The following is a 16,749-nucleotide window of genomic DNA, read 5'->3' on the forward strand; positions in this document are numbered from 1 at the left end:
GCTCTCGCTCGGAACAGGTGGGCTCGAGTCGAGAGAGTCTCGGCCTGCCGCTTACCGCGCACGGATCGAGTTTGTCGTTCGACCGGTCTCTCGAGTTCTCGTTTTCGGCCACGAAAAAGTTCAACTAAACTAGCCGAAATATGCGTATATAAACAAGTCGGTAACAGGTTCGTTAAATCAGCCGGTGGTTTACCAGTTTCGTTCTAGTTCGCGCTCATCGCCAACTCGAACAAGAGCGCGTAGTGCGCGTTCGAAATCGCCGCGTTCCATTATCGTTCGTCGACACGAGTACGCGCGAGAACATCGACCGCGCCGAGTCAGGAATTCTCTCGACGAATTCTCTCGTCCTCTCGGCGCGACCTCTCGGCTCGACGCGTACGGCTTCGCGCCGCCAAACATTCGCGGTGCCGCGAATGATACGAATCGACGATCGAATCAGCGGATAAATTGGCTCGCTTCCGATCCTGCGGAACCGCGACGAGATCTCTTGCCGCGGAACGAGCAACGATCGCCGACCCGATTTTGCATGGGTGTACACGTAAGTGAATCAGAACAAGTTCGAGACCGACCGAGCCCGATGACAGAGCTCGTGAACGATCCTTACGATTATCACCCTCCACCGATCGATATCAATGACGACAACGACGACGACAACGACGACTACGACGACAACGACGATGACGACGTGCTTCGATCCTGGCTAGTACTAGTCACGCAAATCTTCGACGTGAAAGGGAAACGCGCTAAAAAGGTTACTTAAAACGATACAACTATAATAGATTCCACAATTACGTTCGCCTCGGTGAGGCTCGATTCCACGCAGTAGGAGAAGAACATGGTACCGTATCCGCGTTTCGTTTACTCGGTCGCAAAACGAGAAACGACGCGATTCACGATCGTCTCCGCTTTCCATATGGGTCGATCGTTTGGAAGAACGATAACGGTGAAACGGTTGTTCCATCGTGGACCATCATCGTCCATTTCGAACGAGTCGAGAACGATACGACAACGAACGAGAATGAAACGTTCGTCTCGCGAATCGTTGCACGATTCCTCTGGCCATGTGTCACGCGAGTCCCTCGCTCATTCGCCGTGTCGTCCATCGTCCATCGTCCATTGTCCATCGTCCATTGTCCATCGTTCGTCGTCCTTCACCCGGTTATGCAGCTAGCATGTCGCGGTTCCGTAGCAAGCGCTACGAAACGAACGCTATCGGAAAACTCGGACGAAAGAAAGGAAAGACGATCGCTACGGTATCGTGTTCGTCCGAGCGATTCTGTACCCTCGATGCAACGTCTGTAACAGCGCGAAAGGCACGGACGCTGCTTGGAAAAGGGTAACTCGGGCGTATCGGTTCGAGGATCGAAACGCGTTTTCTCCGCGTACGCGATCACCGAACGAAAGAGAACGGCCACGACCAAGCACTTGTTTTCCCTCGTGTCTTTCTTTCGAATCGCTCGGTCGCTATCGAATGCGATTTTACGCTTCATACACGAACGATGGAATATTCCGTGTGTACTTTTGCGATGTTTAGCTGCGGGCAGTGGAAACATTCCGATAACTTTTAACATTTTACGTGACTTTTAGCGGCGACTAGCGTACTTGGCGAAATCGGTAAAAATGCCCGCATGTACGTTTCACGCGTTGATCGCCGCGCGAATTTTATGTTTCACCTTGGCAAATATACGGGGGTTGGTTAAAATAATGGAAACACCTTTTGTACGTCATATTAATGTGTAATGCGTGTTACAACATATAAGATACGTTTCCATTATTTTGTCCAACTGCTGCTCAACATGCTAAAGTTTAATTTTCGCAAAATATTACATCGTATTTAGGCAAGATTTGTTCTGACGATTCATCTAAATCGTTCGAGCCGTTGAACATTTTCGAGCTCTTCTCTAAAATTTATCTTATTCTAAGCATTTAAAAAATTTGCTAACCCGATTCACCGATGACAACCGCAATTGTCAACCCAACGTCGTTCAACGTGTATTAAGTCTGTGGTTACAGTGGATGCGTACTCGGACGAATTAACGTCCAGACCAACACGGTACATAGTGAAATACATATACGGATTCTGACGAGCGTACGCATTTCGATCTTTCGATGTTTCATTCGCCAGAACTCCAGTTCAATACGCATCCGCCGTAACCATAACGTAAAATACTCGGCGTACAAAGAGCCAAAACGATTGGCGCAATTTGCAAAAAGTTTGATGATTCTGCAGCGAAGCTTCGGGACGGTATATGGGCGAATCGCGGCGCGGCGAGTGCGCTTACGAAATGGTATGTAACGCGCGCGAACGTCCGCAACTCGTGCATGCTCGTAACCCTCGCGCAATCGCGATTACATTCGCCGTTTTATCGACTCGTTTATCTGAACGACCAGTGGCGGCAATCGCGTCGTTTAAATCCTTTCTTCCGCGTAGAAAGTTAGCGCGTAGGAAACCTGTTAGCCCGATCGTTCGATCCGCGAAACTGTGTTGGCTCCTCGCGTCCTATCTGCCTGTCGATCGACTATCGTCGTGCCAAGAATAAACGAAAGGAATTTAAAGAAGAAACGGGACGTTCCGTAGGAGAGGAGCGAGGCCCACCGTACCGATGTCACCGGCAGAATGGCCAGGGATCGTTCCGGTTCAGAATATTCGGAGAACATGAGCGACGCCACGACTTGCAGCTGCACGACGAGTTCTGCTGACAAGGCTAGTAGCGCATGTTAGAGTAAAATCTCTTTTGTAAGGGATAGCGGTAAGTCGCGATAAATCGGATCGGTCGCGCGCGATTGACGCGTGATCGATCGGATTCGGAAGAACGATACGGGGTACAGCCGTGACTCGATTCGGCTCGGCTCGGCACGGCTCGGCTTGAAACAGCGCGAACCACTCTTCCGGAAGAGAGTACGAGAGGTATGCGAGACGGCAGCGTCCGATAATGGGAACGACGGTGGTGGTGTTTTCAGTGTTCGTTGCGCGGCTGCGGTATGTTTCAAGAGCCGTTTTTCCTACATCCACCTGGCTCGCGACCACGCGATGGAATCTACATAAATCCGATGAGCGCGTACATCGGCGAGCCTGTAAAGCCGAAGGATACAGAGTCCTTTTATCTGCACAGCCCGCACGATCTCGTCTACACGAGGATTACGCGATTGTTCGCGGACACGGACAAGCATCGACACTTTGAGAAGAAGGACGAGACTTTGACTGGTAAGTGGCGCGAGTCCCAGATATCTCGCGCTGCTGCCGAGACTTCGACTCGGTACGCGCGTCGTTCGCTTCCGGTAGCGACGAGAAACATCGAAGCTCTGTCTTTCGCCTCTCGTTGCCGCACGTTTTGTCGCAAAACATTTCCAACGACCAGCGACACGTAGAAAGATTTCGTCCACGCTGGACTTTGTTTCGTTGAATTTTGTTTTTTCTTATCTTTAGCGATCTCGATTGCGATATTTCGTCGCCGTACATACTTCTAGAGCTAAGTTCGAAGTCCATGAAGTTCGATATCGTCGTGTGGAGTCAGGACGCAGGAAATATTTGTTGATTTCTACGTACGATAGAATCTTCGTCATATTATCAACAAGTTGTATTCTCTGTACCAATCGGACGTACATGAATTGGTTGATTACATTTTTCTGGAAAATGCAGTTAGGACAGTTCGAAACTAGAGCGACGATTTGTTTCTGGCGACAGAAACGACATTTTTTCGTACGTGCAACGTCGATAAAAAATTCCTCGTTGTTGCTTTAGCGTGGACTTTAGAGAATTTTAGAGATAGTCGTTACGCCGCGGAGCCGTCTCGACCGATCGACCAAACGGTCTTCCATTCGTCTTCTGAATTTTCAGTGAAAGTGGACGTACACTTCAACAATGGCGTTCTCGACCGATCGTCCGGCGAAAACGGCTACACGACCAAAGCCGAAATGACGCGCGAGCCGTCCGAACACGCGTACGAGCAAATCTGTTTACGCCAGGATCCTGAGACCGCTGGCATCGTCGCCAGCCCGCAGAGGAAGGTGCAGATCGACAACGTATCCGATCGCAGGTACGCGGCATCGATCGCGCGCTCATCAGCTCGCTCGTAGTCGTGCCGGTCGATCGACGATACGTAGTAATACATACCGCTAAAGCCAGCATGAATTTCACAATGTCGCGTGGATCTTGTTCGCTTTCGAAACGCGTTCGTTTCCGCTAATGCTCGGTCAGCCGTTTCTCGCGGAAGGACGACCTCGATATTTCCGCTGGAACGTAGCCGGTTTAACAGAACCGGTGTGTATAACCAACGCGAGAACGAGTGTCGTCGATCGACGAGCTTGAAATGGTACGAGAGTGGCACACGAACGAACTGGTTGGCGATATAAACGTGACGAATCGATTTCAGCCGATCTCGAAAAACCGATCGCAGATACAGTAGATCGAGTAGCGCGAGCGAGTCGTCGAACGTCAGCAGCGAGATTCCTTGCTTCTCGTCGAGCGCGTCGACGCCGTCGCTGTCGCGGAACAGCAGCAACGAACGAGCCGGAAAGAAGTTTACCGTGGAGTCGTCGTCGCACGGTACGTTGAATCGACGAGTGCGTTTTCCAAATGACAATCGCTGATCGATCGTCCATACGATTTTCAGAGAAAAAGAACACGACCAGTACGTCGTCGCAAGTAGAAAGCGAAAAGGAGATCAAACCGGCGAACGGCGGAGTCAGGTAAGTAGGCCGAGCGATAAGGCCGTGCGCCGCGAGACAGAAAATCGAAGAGAAGCGTACTGATTGCATTCGATTCTAAGCGATTTTATCGCGACGAAACGCGTCGGACGACTCGTTGGTTCGACGACTCGCGCGATATATCGTAGGCAAAAACTAGCTCACGATGTACTTCTTCTTCGTTTTCTTCTTCTTCTTCTTCTTCTTTTTCTTCTTCTTCTTCTTCTTCTTCTTCTTCTTTCCCTGCATCGCGCGTCTTTCTCAGCTTCGCCAAGCCACCGCCTCCACCACCACCGCCCCCACTACCGGAGAAGGAAGACGTCGTGGTGCTCGTGGTGAACGCCAAGCAAAACGCGGAACCTATAACCAGGGACGAGAAAAGAGACGTCTCCGGTGAAACGAACCGGAATGGAAGAACCGAGAACGGAGCAAACCTTGCATCTGCAGGTAAGCTAGAAGATATAACTCTCTCGAGCTGTCGATAACTTCGTTTCTTCGATCCTCGATTCGTCTCGCTCGATCCTCTGTCATTTGGAAAAAAAAGGACAGAAAAAGGGTAGCTAAGCTAAGGGAAGCGCGAGAGTGAAAAGTGTAAATAGAAAAATGGGCAAAGAGAAAAGCGGATGAGTCGAAGAGAGAAAAAGATCGTGGCAGGAAGGGAGGGGGGAAATGAGACGGAGTAGAAATAGAAGAAGAGGGTGGGCGAGATTAATCGAGCCGAACGATCGACCGATTTAAACCGGGTATTTTTACGTCGCTGAACGCGGTTTAACGATAATGATGATAATAATTAAAGCCTCGGTGAATCGCGAAGACGGCCACTTACTAGACCATAGCGCTCATCGGGCATATAATACACTTACCTAGATTTCACTTGTCCGACGCGTACTACGATTCGTTTCCCCCACCTCGTTTCTGTTTCGGAACAGCGATCAACAAGTCCGACGTATCCTGCGGCGAGCATCAGCAGCCGGAAGTGCCTCCTGCCAGTCCACCGGCGGACACCGAGGAAATTAAGACGAACCAAACGTCCCATCTGGTCAATAAACATATGGTGCTACCGTTCATACCGCCCAAGTTCGCCAACGCGGACTCCAACACTCTGCTCAAGCCGTCCGAGTATCTCAAGAGCATCTGCAAGATTTCGTCAAAGAGCAGCCTGTTGAAAGCAAGGTCGGTAGGATAGGTTGACGAACGATACCGATACCGATATCGCTTTTATACGATGCTCGTCGGGATCGCTCGTCTCATCGCGTTCGCCTATCGAGGTACAGAGAAATGAAAAGTTGGCTAGAGAGATGTCATGCGTTGCTATATCGTCTTATTTGTATGTACGTGTTTATCTTTACGACTATCTAGCGCCATATCTATCAGAAACAACCAATCGGACTCGCGTTTCTTCGCCTAGCCATCTTCTCGTTTCAGCAACGATATCTCGATTTCGGAAGCCCAAAGTGTATCGAGTCAACGAACTTTAAAGCGAAGCGAATCGATGTTGCGACAACCTTGTAACCAGATATACACTAAATATCATTTTCAGATTTATATTATATCGTCGCTGTTACGTTCAAAAAATGCAACCACTTGGAACGAACAAATTTTTATCATCGGGAAGAGTGACGAATTTTTAAAACGTTAATTTTTTTTTCTTTTTTTCTTTCAAACGTAGACTTGATACACTCTGATTTTGGGGATCGTATATACGTAGAAGTATACGGAAGTATATACGTTACGGTCCAAGTAACTAATAGGTCATTATTCGTAATGCTTAGTCATTACAGTTTTAAGATTTCAAATTTATTACAGCGTCCGATTTTGGTTGCAGTTACTCGTAACGACCGTATATCATAAATAATGTATTACGTAGTCAGTTAACGCATAACATATCTGAGAAAACGCGTTCGCAGATCGGTCGACAATTTGGACATACAAAGTAGAAGCGGTGACCGAAGAGAGGGCTTCGTCAGACCGGAAGGGACCGAGGAACAGGAGCAAGAAGAACTGAGGGAGGCTTTAGCGGAGAGGGGTGCCACGCGCAAAGCAACTCGGGAGCTGGAGGAGGAGGAAGAGGAAGAGGATAGGGTGGTGGTGGTGGTCGAAGAGGGAAAGGAATCGACTGCAGGACCTCCGCCGCCACCGTTGTCACCGCTTCAAAGATCTCGACGTATCAACGAGGAGTCCAGCACGGTCGCCATGACCGATCTCGAATCACAGAAAACCCTGCAGCCACTCGCCACCATCAGCATTCAAGATCTGACCAGTATCCAACTGCGAAGAACTTCCGCGAAAATGAACGCGACGAAAACGTTCTCCGCGCCTCCGCCGCGCAGCGTATCTATGACGAACGGTAGGTTACCATAGCTAGACTGTGTATATTTATGCAAATTCGTATTTTTACACGTACGATTAAAAAACTGGGACCCAGGTAACCGATCGTTTCGGTGATTAATTGTCTTAACGAGCGCTATATCGTTTTATGTATTTTCACGTATCGCATCGAAGCATTCCGTGCACTTTTGCATTTTCAAATTTCCCATAAATTCGTAAAAATCACATTATCGATCGCATTATCTCTGGTCTCGAAGCTTCCATCTATCTTCTTTCTCAGTTTCAGAGCCGTTCTTCGTACAAAAGACCGATTTGATCGCGGAACTGAAGAGAACCAAGGACATCCCTGGAATCAAGAAGATGAAGGTGGAGATGGCGCAGGTGGAAAAGACACAGGAGCAGAATCTCATGTCGGAGATCAACAAGGCGTTCAACGTTTCGAATTTCGTGGATCAGGTGAGCTATCTGAGTCGATTATCGTTTCTCCTTCGTTCCCTTCATTTAGTCGCGATCCTATTCTATTTATCGTGTTTAATTTTCTGTTTCGTCGAAGATCCCAGAGAAAGACAGTTCGGGGAACGTGATACCGATATGGAAACGACAGATGCTGGCGCGAAAGGCTGCCGAGCGAGCGAAGAAAGAATTGGAGGAGCAGCTCGCCAGGGAAAACGAAGAGAGACGACAGAAAGCGATTCCTGCTTGGAAGAGGCAGCTCCTCGCCAAAAAGGACAACGAAGAAAAAAGGTTCGCCGTTTCTTTCTCCGCGATTACCGCAACTCGATAACCGGACTGTGGGTTTTTATGCGTTTATAGGAAATTAAAAGTGCAAAAATGCACAGAATGCGCGTCATATAAAGCAGAAACATATAAACGCACCTACATTACCATACGTATTTAGTAAACGAGACAAATTTCTGCTTAGGTTCTGTTCCTTCGTGTGCCTTTACGCGTCTTTATAAAAATATGAATTTCCACGAATAAATATCCACGGTCTACCGATAACGATAGTAATAGTTTGATACACGTTGATAATACGCGTTTCCCCTTTTTAACAGACTGAACCAAGTGTGCGCGACGCCAACAGCCAAAGTAGACGCGGTGGCGACGCCGACGCCAACGCCGACGCCGACATCGAGAAGAGATGTTTCGCCTTCGTCTATCTCATCGCGCACTTCCCACCGACACGAAGAGAAACCGGACGCCGAGGAGAAGAAGCCTGCCGACGCGAACTCCTCGCATCAAGGATCGCACGGGACGCAGTCAAACGAAACAGACGACGACGCTCAAATTATTCCGTGGCGAGCACAGCTTAGGAAGACCTCCAGCAAACTCAATATTTTGGATTAATCGTCCAAATTTATTTCACTGGTCGATTCGACGCGCCTGGTGGTCGCGTGTGATAAAAACGGGTAGTGTTCATCGCACGGCCATCGAACGCGCTTCACGGAACACGCTGTTTGTTTGTATGTACATAGAATCGAGTAAAGTTTATATCGAGAAATTCCTTAAAAAACACGTTCGAACAACTGATTTTGCGTTTGTCCCTTCGAAAAATTTCCTTCGATCTTCCCAAAAAAGATTCGTAAAAAGAAAACGAGAACGGAGAAAAAGAGATCAATCCGAATTTGTTTCATAATTCGAGATATTGAATCCAATAGGTACACGTGACTGCGAATAGAGGTGAGAGGTATGGATATTGCATTGTCACAGATACGTGTGTTGGTGCGTACTCGCATGATGATAACGACCACCACCGTCCAGTCAGCGCAAGAGGCAAATCGTGCAACAGTAGAGGTACTACTACTTGCACAGTCACGAATAGAAATAGAAATAGGAATACTAATACGAGTAATGATGGACGTTTACAGACATATCGCTATATACCCAGTCCGTTGAAGCAATTTGTACGCTGTCGTAACGTCATCATTGGCACGCTGTAGGACCACCGCGCTATTCCATCAACGCGATTCCGTTGCCAGCAACACGCCGAAGTTCGTCTATACTTTGTTCTCGGGCCGAACATTTCTCCCGCGTCGCTAGTTTCGGGTCTTCCTTTCTCGTAGCTTCGTCTCCCTCCGCCACTATTTCACGCGCGTCTCGCCCTTTTTTCCCGGCCGTTCCCAAATTCTATCAGCGTTTCGAAAAAACCGCGTAGTTCTTTTTCCTGCGTTGCAAGAATTACCGGACGTTTTTGCCTAATCCTTTCCACTCGTTCTTCCTTTCTTAACCCTGTTTTACGTCTTTCCTAATCGGAATCGACGATCGAGGAGCGCAACTAGCGATAAATTCTCCTTCGCTAGCTACGATCGACTTCTAACGCATCCAGGATGGCTTTGAACCACAAGATCCTAGGTAAGCGATCCTTGCATTTACAGTCCGCGTATACATCGTTGATCGTAAGTATCAGGACATCTATTCGTGAGAGTTTCTAAAGTTACAAACAACGAGAACGAAACCGCGAATCTATATCATTGTAAAACGTGTAGAAAATAAGAAGAACGAGAAGTATTTGGCTCGAACTGTAGATCGGCTGATGTTCTAATAATTATGGGTCGACAGTGTATCGCGGAAACCAACCTTCGGATTAACGCTCGTTCAAAGAATACAGTTCGCTAAAGTCGCGACTTATCCGCTACACACGATGACACGCGCGTTCATCCGAATCGAACTTGGAACTTTCGAATCGAATTGAAACGAATCAAAGGTCGAGCAAGCATTATACGCTCAACGCCGACATGCGCTGCTTACCGCAACGAAGATCGCGACACAAGCCGCCCGCGCACTGTGCCAGCCAACGCGAATATAAATAGCAGCCGGAAGCAACTGTGAAGTTCTGGGTGAAGGTCGCCGTCAATCCTCAAACGCGCCAAAAAACTTCCAAATTCGAGTACCGAAACGATACCGCGCGTGGTTAACAAGTTGATTGCCATGCAAAAACAGCGGCTACGAAAAGTATTGGCAGGTCATTGTATTCATTCATTCAGCCATTGTATTATAACATTTACATACTGATTAATTACTATTCGAGTATATTCAATCTCGTATCATTTAGTGGTATACTTCGTATAACTACAAAACTTTGATATCACGCAAATGAAATGTAGAATCTGCTACAAAAAAAAAATGCGCTTCATTAAAAGATAAAGATATGTGCCAATACTTTTTGTAGTCACTGTGTGTATATTTTGCCCTGAAAGCCGCGATAGATCGAGATACATTATATCATAACTAGACTGCAAATTCTTCTGCATTTACGATAAATTTAAATGTGCGAGTATTCGGAGAATGCGTATAACATTCGAAAATAAAACATCCAAAATGGATTACTCGTCGTAGCTTTCAGTGAACGAAACAAATTACCGAATAGGTTTCAATTTCTTTAGTTCTCTTCATAGGTATCCACAATCTAATCGTAACATTTAATTCTTGCAAAATAGTACATTGCGTTTGCGCCCTTTTTTCCGACCATGTTATCTACATCATTCGTATCGTTGAATATTTTTCTTTAATAACGAATAAAAGGGGGCCTCAACTCCAATGGCCCTGTCCTTGAGATATATTGTAGAGGGGAAGGGCCTGAGTAACATGCACTCGGTTCGTTAGGTTAGATCTTCTGAGGGATCTAACGTAGCTAGCCACCCATGGAATGTAACCTAACCCAACCTTATCTAACAATACCTTGCCACAATTAAGTTCGCAATCAAACGCATATGCAATTTCATCGTTGACCACTTGTATCGAAGTAAAAGCATTCTAGCAAGTATCATTGTCTTCTTGTCATAACTTTTGAACCACGATAGTCCTATGGCTGGAATAAAGCTTCGAAATTCAACGAAATCATGGTTGAAGCCTCCTTGCGTGTGTAACTAATCATTTTTTCTAGTCCATGAAATTCGTCTTATTTTAATGATTTTGCAAAAAGTTCGGTAAAACGTAGCTCACCAGTGGCCATCGTGTCAGTCAACGTGTTAATAAGAACGATTAATTCCTAACATTCGCGGCTGAATCAATGGAATCTGGAGTACTTATCGAAAATTTACGGATACCGCGCAGTTTTCGTTTAACCTCGATCTGTCCGATCGAGTTATTTAGCGACGCAACAAATTGAAATCGGCCTGCTCTATGTAGTACAGGGTCGAATCGCTACCGACGGTGCCAATTAATTTCAAAAAATTGATGCAAGTGGATACGCGCGTGTCAAACGCGTGCGGCTAGATCAATCGTTGGTCCTATTTTGTTTAACGACCTCGTTGTCCACCTATCATACGTTCCTGTCCGCAGCTCGACGAATGCACTCCCGATGAGACCCTTGCTGCTCGTGCTTTCAGATTCGCTGACATGTAGACAAGTGTTAAACATCATGGTGATCCTTGGTTTCATGCTAAACTATATGCTACGCGTCAACATGACGATCGCCATAGTATCGATGGTGATCCCGAGCAACGATACTTGGCGGTTGAACGATTCGAGTAAATCTGCCACGACCGAGTACTTCGATCGTGGAAACGCGGTAAACGTTACCTCGCTCGATAATGGAACAGCGACGATCGCCCCTAATCCCGCTACAGCTTCGTTCCCCTATGCGCCTGCACACGTATGTTACAGTTTATCCTTCGAAGGCTTTATCGTTCTTCTTTCATCCGTTCGATACGATCAAGATTTCCGCTCTGCTTCCCAGGAGGAAACGAATCGGGCCAGATATCCGTGGAACGAGTACCAAGTGAATCTCGTGCTGGGTAGCTTTTTCTGGGGCTACATATGCACAGAGTTGCCAGGTGGCCGTCTCGCTGAAGTGGTAGGACCTAAAAGAGTGTTTGGATACAGTATGATGGTATCTAGCGCCGTTACGTTATTAACACCTCTGTCGGCGACTTATGGCTACATCGCTGTCGTCGTCTTAAGAGCGGTGCTCGGATTCATGTTGGTGAGTTTTTCAATTTTAATTGGTTGGTCTTACCGATCTCGATTTCTCCATTCCATCTTGTAACAGCGTTTTTCTTTGTTGGCCTACGCCGTGTAATCGATTTCCCACATACATATGCAGGGAGCTACTTGGCCTGCCATGCAGCCGATGACCGCAAGGTGGATACCACCGACGGAACGTAGCAAATTCGTCTCGAATATGATGGGTAAGTAAATGACTTGTGAGTACAGGGGTGTAGCAAAAAAGTTTAAATATAAAGAGGGGTACGGAAAATAATTCTGCAACACAAATTGTATGTGACAAGAAGAGTGAATAAATATAATACAGTGGCTGCAAAAAATATTTGTACGTTCCCTTATTTTCTACTGAAGCGTCTTTTTGTCGAGTAGGTACATTTCATTTTCACATTATCAAGTAGTGCCTGCTTGTAGGCATACGTAAGTATTACTAAATGACACAAAATCTTCACTGGAACTAATTAAACACTGCGAAATCACTTGGAATAAATTACTTGGTACATGAATGCTGTAATAAATACAACGGTGTGCAAATATATGCACATAGTGCAGCCACTGTATATAGTCCGGAATAGGTGGCTGTTAGCAACATGATGAAAAATATCCAATAGAAAAGTTACTAATATATGCATATACGCATATACAAATTGGCAAACTTTAAACTTCCTTTTTGCTCGCTACCGTAGGTAGTCCATCCGCGCCGGATACAAAGATAAAGAAAGAAAGAAAGAAAGAAAGAAGGAAAGAAAATTTCTTTGAACGTCGCGTGTCTATCGTGTTTTAGCTTCGTCGCTCGGAGCGGCGATAACTATGCCGATTTGTGGATTTCTAATCGCTTACCTCGGTTGGGAATCCGTGTTCTACGTAACCGGAGCGATAGGCCTCGTATGGAGCGTAGCTTGGTTTTTCTTAATATTCGATTCTCCTAGACAACATCCGAGAATCACGATCGAGGAACGCCAATATATCGAAGACTCGATCGGTTCTACTTCCACGACAAAGGTACGATCGAAGAGTACATAGGCATCTAATTCGATACATTATCTCTCTGCTTTTGGTTTGCAGCGGTTGCCGGTTCCGTGGAAATCCATCTTTCTCTCGACTCGCGTTTGGGCTATCGTGCTGACTCACTCGTGTAACGTGTTCGGTTACTTTACCGTTGTCAATCAACTACCAACTTACATGAAGTACATCTTAAATTTCAACATCAAAGAGGTACGTACTAACGCTTACCTTAGAAACGATGATTTTCTTCGATTTACTCCACCGCGTTTCTTGTTTCTCCATAGAATGGATTATTATCCTCCTTGCCGTACCTTGGCAAATACATCTTTGCCGTTACAACATCCTCTGTGGCCGATTATTTGTTCAAGACGAAGAAATTGTCGGTAACGGCTATTCGAAAGATCTTCACTGGCTTCGGTAAGCGTAGAATTTTGGTCGGGATTAACGTTGCTGCGTTCCACAAATTTGTATATTTCTACCTTGCCTGAATATTGACGAAACAAAGAAGATGGTTAAAAAGATTCGGAAGATTTATCAGCATAGAATTTAAACGAGAAATCATACACACCTATAAGAATTTTTTCATATTCTGTTCAGACATGAGTTATCTTTTTAACATTAGAGAAACAGAAATGAGTGGAAATTTGCGGAAAAAACGCGGCAGGGCTAATCTGCCGTAAGATTACATTGACGTAACGATATTCGTTTTATTAACGAATTATGAGCTCATTGTCTCTCACGTTTCTTATCACCTTCACATTTTTCTTTGAACAATTCTCTATCGTTTCTGATGACTTTTATCAGGTAGATACATTCTTTAATTGTTATCATAATCTATCTCAAGTATCATTACTATATCTGATATATCAATCAGTAGTAGTCAATAGTAAGTATAATAGTCGGTATTTTTTCCGAGTTTAATAAAGAATTAAATAAATCAAAATTTTTTTTTATTACGTATTAAAAATTCGTACTCATAATTCGCGACACTTAAGTTTCGATATTCTGCAACTTTTCTCATACTAGTTTCGCTTGTTCGCAGCCGTGTTAAGTCCAGGGTTATTGATGATCGTGCAAGCAAATTACGGATACGATCGCGTTACGTCCGTGTCGATTTTCACTATTGCTCTGACGATCAACGGTGCAGTGACAGCTGGATATCTGGGGAACAGTTTAGACATTGCACCCAACTTTTCAGGCACTATTTTCGGCATAATGAACACGCTCGGTTCCCTAGGCGGATTTCTAAGCAGTTACATGGTCGGCTCGTTAACCTACAAAAATCAGACCTATTCAGGATGGAGTATCGTTTTTTGGATATTAGGGTGGATTTATTGTCTTGGCGCACTCACGTTTACCATTTTCGGTAGCGGTCAGTTACAACCGTGGAACAATCCCGAGAAGAAGCAAGTACGAAAACAAAGCAACGTAATCACCATCGATCGTCCGCAGGAAATCGTTTCGCTAGACGAAAAGACTGTCCCTTAACGAAATAATTGGAAAATAAAACTACGATTTCAACTCAAATGTATGATAACCTAAGATTTACTATGTTTCCATAAACAAAACGTATTACCATTATGATTGTTATTAAATCCTGCATCGATTTCCGATATTCCGAAAAAACGTTTGAGCAGAGACGAGTTACGGTTAATGACAGAATCTGAAACACTTCGAATCGCTTCGAATTTGTATCGTACATGTGGCGACAAATTTGAACGACTTCGAACACGCTTCGAAACTTAAAAGGACTCAACATCTGTCAAGACCTCTGAGAATTTTAAGCTTCGAATCGTGTTCGAAGCGATTCGAATTTTCCCCATACGTATAAATTTATCCCATCGGTAGATACAGCATTCTGTGCTTTCAATTCGATATTCCGAAATCTTATAACCGAAAAAATAGGCAAAAACTGACGCCGACGCTGCAACGTAATTCTGATTATCTTTCATCGGTTCGTTCGTATGGCACTTATTAACGATCGGTAAAAAAGACCTCTGCATGCTTCTGTGAATCTGTCCTAAGTTCGAATAATCTATCCTCCGAAGAGAATTTCATTTCCTCCTGCCAATAGTTCGTATCGAGAAACAGTTCGATGGATTATTATCTTAGCGCGTTTCGATCCACCATTTGATCGTAAACGAAATCGTCGTAGCGATTCAACATAGCGTAGCGATCGGACAAGTCATACGATTCGATCAAATGTGATATATCATACAAGATGAAGAAAGAACGATGCTATGGGATAGTGCGCCACTGCGTGTCAGCAATTTGAAAATAGGTAGGCGGGTCGAGGAACGAAGGAAGCACGAATGTATCGGTGCGCCGCGCCGCGGCGACCAGGCGGCGGCGAGGCGGCGCATCCGCGTCGCGATGACCGGCGTATAGGCGCCGCGCGTTGCGGTGGTGCTCGCCGTGACGCGTGGCGCTGCGGCGCTCTGCCGATGTACCAGGAACACAGTCGGTCCAAGAGTTCATTCGCGCCTTCTCCTTCGCCCCAACTTTCCTCTTAATTTTAATTTATTCATCGCAGTTTATCTCGCGCTGAATAGCGCCAGAAACTCGCAATATCTTACCTGGTTAAGCCTTTTATCGTTTCTACGCTTTCAAGTAATTTTACGCGTTTTAAACGCCAGAGAAACCAAAATAAACGTACGACGAATCATCGGAAACGTTCAACTTTTCCGCTACGTACCGATTAACAATGATACGTTATGGAACATCCGGTCTCTGGCGAGAAGGTCAAAGGGTAACGACAAAATAACGATTCGTTGATCACCGAACGAGCAAATACGTAACGATTAATCGAATATGCGCGTGCGGAATAGCTGTGTAACGTTAAAGCAGACGTCACGTAGGTACAGTGACTCGCGCATGTATTCGTACGCTTACCACAGAAAATATTTCGGAATATATTACGTGCATTTTACGAAGCTTTGTGAAACCCTAGCTCCATAATGAGATACGTCTGTGGTCGTTGTACTGGTAAAGTATAAAAACAATGCAGAACTGTACGTAGAATCTACGAGATATATTTACAAATACACGTTTAGTGAAAAACTATAAAATATTACTTTCAGATATACGATTAGTGCAAAAGATGATCTCGCAAGATATTCTAGTTCATTATTAACATATGCGACGAGTAATTGTCTGTCCAAAAATACTTTTGTAAGCTTCTACAAAATATCTTGTAATTTCTACGTGCATCTAAAATTTTATCAATCCGTATAATCACGATAGCTGTGTCTCGTTACGAGACTAACGAACGAGATTTCAAAACGTTTTTATATAACATACGCGTAAGAAGTTTGTACGTGTTTCGGCGAATGTTTCGCGAGCCGCTGTAAATCATCGTACGTAAAAGCGAACAGTCAAGGAAAAAGTACAACGTACGTAGAGAACAACGTAGTGGCCGGACATATGTACTTAAGACGAAGGCGGTAGAATGCCAAGCATTCGCGGACTGCGCTACCGAAGTCAATCGCTATGTCAGAAAGAAGAGGAGATCAGAAGAGAAACGGAGGTAGAGCCGCGGTGAAGTTTGCCGCGCGGGACCGCCCGCCCGACGAATCGTTTACCAGGCGAGCAGACGAGTCGACTGGTCGTCGTCCGAAGGGGCAGCTTCCTTCGCCCGATACTTGCCTACTCCGTTGTGATTAACTAAGGTTTAATCAGCTTTATAAGCTAAACTTTTGTCAACATGCACGCGCACGTATGATAATCCGCGCGGTTATCTTCGCAGTGCTCGATTATCGAAAACATCGTGATTCGCGTCCGCAACGATGG

At 45.5% G+C, this 16,749-nt stretch overlaps 2 protein-coding genes and 2 long non-coding RNA genes across 8 annotated transcripts in view; 2 read left to right on the top strand and 2 right to left on the bottom strand.

The window, feature by feature from the left end:
- Nucleotides 1-8,527, top strand: LOC132905390 (uncharacterized). 5 transcript variants are annotated; one of them, XM_060956670.1, is made up of 12 exons: nt 47-538; nt 2,579-2,704; nt 2,962-3,205; nt 3,839-4,037; nt 4,374-4,546; nt 4,614-4,689; nt 4,952-5,133; nt 5,616-5,859; nt 6,594-7,033; nt 7,295-7,470; nt 7,568-7,758; nt 8,070-8,527. In XM_060956670.1, the coding sequence occupies exons 1-12, from the start codon at nt 527-529 to the stop codon at nt 8,359-8,361; spliced, it is 2,355 nt and encodes a 784-aa protein (XP_060812653.1). In that variant the 5' UTR covers nt 47-526; the 3' UTR covers nt 8,362-8,527. The 5 variants fall into 5 exon arrangements, with proteins under 5 accessions (XP_060812650.1, XP_060812653.1, XP_060812648.1 ...); XM_060956667.1 differs by lacking the exon at nt 47-538 and adding an exon at nt 1-17 and having other exon boundaries at nt 2,579-3,205; XM_060956665.1 differs by lacking the exon at nt 2,579-2,704.
- LOC132905443 (uncharacterized) lies at nt 4,910-9,750 on the bottom strand. The gene is made up of 3 exons (XR_009657795.1): nt 9,592-9,750; nt 5,550-5,820; nt 4,910-5,046 (listed from the first exon to the last, which is right to left on the bottom strand). It is a non-coding gene; the product is annotated as an uncharacterized LOC132905443 (long non-coding RNA).
- Nucleotides 8,977-14,538, top strand: LOC132905402 (putative inorganic phosphate cotransporter). The gene is made up of 8 exons (XM_060956696.1): nt 8,977-9,366; nt 11,343-11,608; nt 11,693-11,938; nt 12,059-12,143; nt 12,740-12,957; nt 13,021-13,170; nt 13,245-13,377; nt 14,003-14,538. The coding sequence occupies exons 1-8, from the start codon at nt 9,342-9,344 to the stop codon at nt 14,446-14,448; spliced, it is 1,569 nt and encodes a 522-aa protein (XP_060812679.1). The 5' UTR covers nt 8,977-9,341; the 3' UTR covers nt 14,449-14,538.
- LOC132905441 (uncharacterized) overlaps nt 14,214-16,749 on the bottom strand; it is a 10,401-nt gene continuing 7,865 nt past the window's right edge. The window contains exons 2-3 of the long non-coding RNA XR_009657793.1: nt 14,537-14,631; nt 14,214-14,443 (exon numbers count right to left, since the gene is read on the bottom strand). This is a non-coding gene — a long non-coding RNA (uncharacterized LOC132905441). The remainder of the gene's footprint in view (nt 14,444-14,536; nt 14,632-16,749) is intronic.

The sequence above is a fragment of the Bombus pascuorum genome, chromosome 3, assembly GCF_905332965.1.
Source record: "Bombus pascuorum chromosome 3, iyBomPasc1.1, whole genome shotgun sequence".
NCBI classification, from domain to species: Eukaryota; Metazoa; Arthropoda; class Insecta; order Hymenoptera; family Apidae; genus Bombus; species Bombus pascuorum.

Coding starts and splice junctions, on each gene's coding strand:
- LOC132905390 (XM_060956670.1), top strand. Junction 3,206..3,838: donor GAAGGACGAGACTTTGACTG/GTAAGTGGCGCG, acceptor CTGAATTTTCAG/TGAAAGTGGACGTACACTTC. Junction 7,034..7,294: donor CAGCGTATCTATGACGAACG/GTAGGTTACCAT, acceptor CTTCTTTCTCAG/TTTCAGAGCCGTTCTTCGTA.
- LOC132905402 (XM_060956696.1), top strand. CDS start 9,342: ATGGCTTTGAACCACAAGATCCTAG. Junction 11,609..11,692: donor TCCCCTATGCGCCTGCACAC/GTATGTTACAGT, acceptor TCTGCTTCCCAG/GAGGAAACGAATCGGGCCAG. Junction 13,171..13,244: donor TAAATTTCAACATCAAAGAG/GTACGTACTAAC, acceptor GTTTCTCCATAG/AATGGATTATTATCCTCCTT.